Source organism: Mus pahari, chromosome 1, assembly GCF_900095145.1.
Source record: "Mus pahari chromosome 1, PAHARI_EIJ_v1.1, whole genome shotgun sequence".
NCBI classification, from domain to species: Eukaryota; Metazoa; Chordata; class Mammalia; order Rodentia; family Muridae; genus Mus; species Mus pahari.
Window position 1 is genome coordinate 133607774 of NC_034590.1, and position 6541 is coordinate 133614314.

The 6541-nt window shown below is 42.4% G+C and overlaps 1 protein-coding gene across 3 annotated transcripts in view; it reads left to right on the forward strand.

The window, feature by feature from the left end:
* Cemip2 (cell migration inducing hyaluronidase 2) overlaps positions 1–6541 on the forward strand; it is an 82277-nt gene that overhangs the window by 26214 nt on the left and 49522 nt on the right. For all 3 annotated transcript variants that reach the window (XM_029535278.1, XM_021220364.2, XM_029535277.1), the window contains exons 6-7: positions 4144–4332; positions 6055–6224. In XM_029535278.1, the coding sequence (XP_029391138.1) occupies positions 4144–4332; positions 6055–6224 (359 nt within the window). The remainder of the gene's footprint in view (positions 1–4143; positions 4333–6054; positions 6225–6541) is intronic.

The following is a 6541-nucleotide window of genomic DNA, read 5'->3' on the forward strand; positions in this document are numbered from 1 at the left end:
TCTCTCTCTCTCTCTCTCTCTCTCTCTCTCTCTCTTTTAGCATTGTGTCCTTGTATGTGCAGAAGAGTTAGTTTTCCTACTCTTGTAAGACCCAGGGATCAAACTCAGGTTATCAGTGTTGATGGCGAGTGCCTTTTTCCTACTAAGCTGTCTTTCTAGCCCCTGAATCTTTAAATTTTCTTCAGTATAAGTTTTTATTGTAATGTAATCCTAACAAATATTTTTCTTTAAATAGACTCACTCTGTAGGCCAGGCTTGCCTGTAACTCACTGTGCAGCTGGCCGCTCTGGTTTGACTAATGCTTAGCACTGGATATTCAGGGAGTGTCTGACTCTGGGATTTCTTAATTTGCCTATTTGTTGCTGGGGCTTTTTTTTCTCCCATGAGTTTTGGATCGGCTCCTTCCTATTTGTGTTTGTTTAGCACCTGTCTTTTCCAAGCAAGTCTTATGCCCATATTAATGTGATTTGAGCAAAATTAAGGGCTTTACTGCATTTGCAATTACCTAAGATTGCTCATCAGTGTAGCAAACCAATTGTATGTTAATTTGGATTGTGGTTGACAGAATGCCTGGGATGCCATCCTGGTACTTTTATTTCTTATTTGATCATAAGCTTGGGATTCACTTCCGTTTTAAACCTCAGTCTTCTCATCTGAAGAATGAGGATAAGAAAAGAAACACTAGCTAGGGATGTCACACATATCAAATGTGAGGTTTTCAGCATAGTACATGTATGTAGACACTGATGATAGGCTAATGTGCACAAACAAGACTTGGGTTATAAAAAGTCTTTTGTATGGTTGTGATTAAACACAATGTTCTGCTTTAAAACAAATCAGTGAGGGGCTGGAGAGATGGCTTAGTGATTAAAGCACTGGTGGTCTGCCAGAGGATCCTGGTTTAGTTCCCAGCACACACATGGCACATGGTACAACTGTCTGTAACTCCAGTTTCAGAGGATCTGATGCTCTCTTCTGGCCTGTGTGGGCACTGCATGCATGCGTACATCACACAGCTATACCTGCAGACAGAACACCCATACACGTAAAATAAAGATAAGTAAAATATTAAAAACAAAACTCAAGGAAAAGGAATGTCTGAGATGTGACAGGAAGGTTACATGTATCATTTCTCAGCAATGTGGGAGGCAAAGAGAGGAAGTGGTGTCTGGTGGATGCAGAAGCTGACCAAGCCCTGCTTCAGGCTCACATAGCCCTGTCTACACAGGTGCTCAGCATGGGCCCTAGCTGCAGATTGGTCTAGTATGTGTTCAATGCTCCAGGAAAGTTCCAGGCTGGGGGCGACTACAGCTGGCCTTTGAGTCAGCTTTTCCTGTGTGAGGGAGGACCTTCATTTCCACATCACACTGGTGGCTCGCTTCTGGAAGAGGGGAACTCCTGCCTTCTGCCACAAGCTTCCTGCTTTCTGGAAGGGGTGGAAATTCTCAGTGGGAAGCAGGAGACTGAACTTCCTTCCTTCCTTCCTTGAGTGAGGGTTACCAGGAGATTATCGTAGTAAGCAGTAGTTTCTCCTAAACCTAGAAAGAAACTGAGAAATTATTAAACTCTAAAGCATTCCCAAGACCTTTCTGACTTTTGTTTGTTTGTTTGTTTTTTTGAGACAGGGTTTCTCTGTCTAGCCCTGGCTATCTTGGAACTCACTTTGTAGACCAAGCTGGCCTAGAACTCAGAAATCTGCCTGCCTCTGCCTCCCGAGTGCTGGGGTTAAAGGCGTGCGCCACCACGTTTTTTGTTTGTTTNTTTTTTTTTTTTTTTTTTTTTTTTGAGAAATAAATTCTAGTGTCCTTTCAAATCAAAATTTATTTATTTAGTATCGTATCTTGGGATAAAAGTTAAAATTTAATGTGAAAAAAATTGAATATTTTCTCATTGCTTCCTTTTTATGGAGTATTATATGTTTATAAAACCTCAAATTTAGGGTGATGATTTTTTTGTTCTAGGATTTCTGATGACCTTTTTTCTTAAATTACCTGCTTCTATTTTTTGGAAGGAGGTTTACAATTTCACTGTAAACAATCAAAATATGTTATAAACAAAAATCTATTATAATTGCTGGTAGTAAATATGACTCCAAGAAACATGCTGAGACTATACATAAAGCTTACTAGGTACTTTTATGTGTGTATGTGTTTGCATATATGCATACACGTACATTCTGTGCAGAAAATACACAGGCAGGGCACACCAGTCTCCAGTAATGGACTCCATGACTTGGCCAGGTTAGGTTTTATCTGGCAATTGACCAAGTTTGTGAATCGTACATATTACTCCTGTTCTTTACCCACATGTTCTGTCTCTTTACCTTCCCAACTCAAGTAGATGTATTCTTCCCTTCAGTTGAGTCAGCAGCATCTTGGGAATTAGGATGGTGCTGGAGAAGTATTTATTCAACATGAATCTTTGAAGAGGAGGGCTTCCCATGTCTATTACTTTTGTAAAGTAGCTGTCTTCAGTTCTCTTCGCATTTCCCTGACATCAGCTTTTTTGTTGCTGACTTTCTAAGCCACAAATATTGTAGGAACAGTATGTGTTTCAACATTGATTTGAATGCAAAAAACCCAAACAAAAGTGTAAACTAGACACAAGCTGGATTGTCAAACCAGTTCTTCTCCTGCTGATCACCAGTGAGCTTTGACTTTCTCAGGCCCCCTGCCCTCGTCACCTTTTTACTGTTACGATAAAACGCTATGGCAAGGTAACTTGTGAAAGTGAAGCGATTACTCCGGGGTTAGTTAAGAGTCCATGACCATCATGGTGGGCAGGCAGGCTGGCTGGAGCAGGTGCTGAGAGCTCCCATCTTGATACAACCCCAAGGCAGAGAGAGCTAATTGGTAATAGCATAGGCTTTTGAAATCTCAAAGACTGTGACATATCTCCACACCTAATCCTTCCCAAACAGTTCCACCAACTAGGATAGGAACCGAGTAGTCAGGTGTGGGAGCACACAGGGGCCATTCTCATTCAAACCACCCTACCACCTAATTTATAACCGTAATTTATAACACATCATCCTCCAAGGAGCTAAGGTAGACAGGTCACAGTCATGCATTCTTAGGTCACAGTGCATCAAATGGTTAATTATCCACTCAGCAGACACCAGTCACCTGCACTGTGAAGAAGAGAAATGGAAGCGAATACACAAGAGGTAGCTAGGATGCTCCTGCCGTCACTGCTAACCCTTACAAGGGTGAGGACGATATAAATCCCACCAGCCTTTGCTCAGGCCCAGATCGGAGGTTACTTACTTCCAGCAGGGATGTTGTGGAGGTCTCTAAAGACTTCTTGTGACCTCGGATTGAGGTGCTGGCGTACTAAATCCAGGCACTGTCATGTGTTAGGGTGGTGTTCTACCCACTGAGATTTCCCCCCAACAGTCTCTCATTTTACAAACACATGGTCATTTGTTTGGTGAACAAGAGTGGAAATGCATCCCAGGTAAAGAACACAAACGTTTGCCCTTCCACTGTGCAGAACCGAGAGAGAAGAGGGAAGACCAGCTTGTAGAACACAGTGACTTTGCTGGGGCCTCAACCTTGCTCCTTCCAGTCTCCAGAACTCTGAAAAATAGATTTCCATTATTTATAAATTCAAAGAGGAAATGAAGAAAGCATGCACAAAGGCATAGAAATGAGGTCTATTTTGCAGTGTACTTTCATTCCTAGCACAAAAATGGTCTGTGCACCAAAGTCCTGTCACTTCTGATGACTCGGACCAAATAAAGCCACTGAACATTTCTTTCAAACCTATTCTGTGTCTGGCTACTTCTGTTCAAGTGTGACGTGTTCCTGGTACATGTGAATATGGGGAAGGGCACAGTTTTTGAGTTTTTCGACTGAGAAAAGGATGTCCACACTGTGACTCTTCAGAATTTTAAGGACTAGTTCGTTGATGTTACGGTTTGTAGCGTGCCTAGTAGTGTATGGCCTCTCTTTCTTTAGGGGCCAGAATCCCTATTTTCTTACTTTTATCATTCAGAGACAGATGCCTAGCACATGGTTAGTGTTAGGAAAAGAATTTCTGAGTGGTATTTATTTTAGCATTTGATTTGTAAATCAAGTATGTATATTTATAATTTATTTTAAAAAATCACTCGTGTTCATGCCTACTTGTTTGTTTGTGTAGGAATCTCCCTTTCAGGTTTCCGGGTGGACATTGCAGATGGAGTGAAGCTTCACCTGTTGGATGATGTCAGCAGTTGGGAAGCTGGAGACCGAATCGTGGTCGCAAGCACTGACTATTCCATGTACCAAGCAGAGGAGCTGACTCTTCTTCCCTGCCCCGAGTGCAGCCGTTTTCAGGTCAAAGTCAAAGGTAGAGGACTCCTCACTGTACTTGGGAAACACTCTTTTCTTAGCATCTGTTTCCTGTAGTCTTTTCTCCCATCACCCCTTGTCAGCATGGACGCCGGTGACGGTCTAAGTGGCGAGGGGGCCAATAGCTAGATTCCAGGGGTGGCACAGAGAGTGCTACCCTTACAGGCAGCGATTGTGCCAGGCAGAGCTGTAGCAGGTAAAGACGAGGACTAGGCAAACTGGTTTCCTAAAATCCATTCTAGAGTTTTACTAATTTTTTTACTGTCAGATAATAGTAAACTGGCCTAACAACTAATTTTTTTAATATTAGTCTTTCAAAAGTAAAGAAAGTATTTTTTGAGTTCCTACTTGCTTAGCTAAAAAAAATATAACTAAAAGAGATCTTTAGTCATATTTTAAATTGAACCATATAAAATATTTTCATTAGACTTTATCTCCTACTGTAATGGTGAATTATGCAGTTTTTGCAAGAGAGCAGTTCACAAAGAGATTCTTACTAGGAGCTATGAGGGGAAAGAGTGGCTACCATCTGCCAGGTTCTCATTTCTGCTCCTCTACCTGTTACACTGGTCCTGCCCAGAGCCACTTGGGACAGGTTTTGCTTATGGGCTCCGGCACACATTATGTGTTTTCTGGTTTCTTCGCACTTATACCATGCCAGCAAGAATCAAAAACTACTGATAGTCTACAAAAAGTGCTTGCTTGTTTTGAGTAAAGAACCTTAAAGCTTGAAATTTTTGTGCTTTAGTTAAGTAGAATGCCTAGCGTACAGTTGGCATTTGCTTTCCCTCCATGTATTATTCAGTTTTCTAGTTTTCTTTCTTTTGATAACAGCAGGCACCTGCCAAAAAAAAAAAAGAAAAAGGAAAATCCCGAGTTATAATGATACCATATCATCCATCATTACTGTCTGTGGAAAGTCCCTCTCTTTTTCCTGAGTTTAAGAGAAAAACATCACAGGGAGAAAAAAAACTTCCTTTAAATTGCTTATAAACGTCCAGGAAAGACAGATATTTAAAAGTAGTAAGTAGCTGCTTGGTGGGGGTGGCGGTGGTGGTGGCGGTGGTGGCGCACGCCTTTAATCCCAGCACTGGGGAGGCAGAGGCAGGCGGATCTCTGTGAGTGCATGGACAGTCTGGTTAGAGAGTGAGTTTCAGTGCACCCAGGACTCCACAGAGAAAACCCTGTCTTGAAAAATAAAAATAAACACACAACAACAACAACAACAACAACAACATGACAGTCAGAAGGAAGGAAAAGATGGGATTTCCATTGATTGGTGTGCAGATGCTCATCACTTAGTGTGGAGTGGAACTCCAATGCGACACGCCATAGCAGGAGCTGCAACAGCGATTGTTTCTAAGACCCCTGGCATCTGGCTCTTCCTGTGTCCCTGAGGTGGCTGCAGGATGACAGCAGGAAGTTGGGAGAAAGTGTGAGACCGGTCCCAGATCTTTAGTGCTAGCTGAGGGATGCTGCAGAGGGCAGAGCAAGGTCTCTGACCCTGCCTGGGGATGAGAGCAGCAGCCTGAGGTTCAGGTTTTGGGTGGGCAGTTGGAATAGGCTGTCTTTAAGAGCCCTGCTTCTGGGAGGCTGTCATGCTGAGGTGTTAGAGGTGTAGGTAATGTCTGGAGCTTGCTGAATGAGGAAGAATGCCCCTTTCCATGGGCTCATAGTTTCCTTTATTTGTTCTCACATTGTCCTTTATCCGCATCACCAGAGATCCCCCAGTACCTGCACGTCGGTGAGATCATAGACGGGATAGACATGAGAGCAGAGGTTGGACTTCTCACCCGCAACATTGTAATCCAAGGAGAAATGGAGAACTCGTGCTATGCTGAAAATCACTGCCAGTTCTTCGATTATGACACCTTTGGGGGACACGTCATGGTGGGTAAAAGGATTTGATGACTTCTTTGAAACCTCGTTGGAAATATTTAAGGTGCAGAGGAACTTTGGAGTGGTGGAATTAGGTAGGGTGAGATTAAAAAAGAAGGCATATTTTTTAAAAACACTAGAAAATGTAAAAAAAAAAAAAACAACTAAAAGATAGCCAGGTGTAATGGTCTATATGTATAATACAAGAATTTGGGAGGCTGATCCTGGAGAATCAAGGAGTTCAAGGCTAACTTTGACTACTATATTAGGCTGGGCTATGTGAGGCCCTGTCTCTCTCTCTCTCTCTCTCTCTCTCTCTCTCTCTCTCT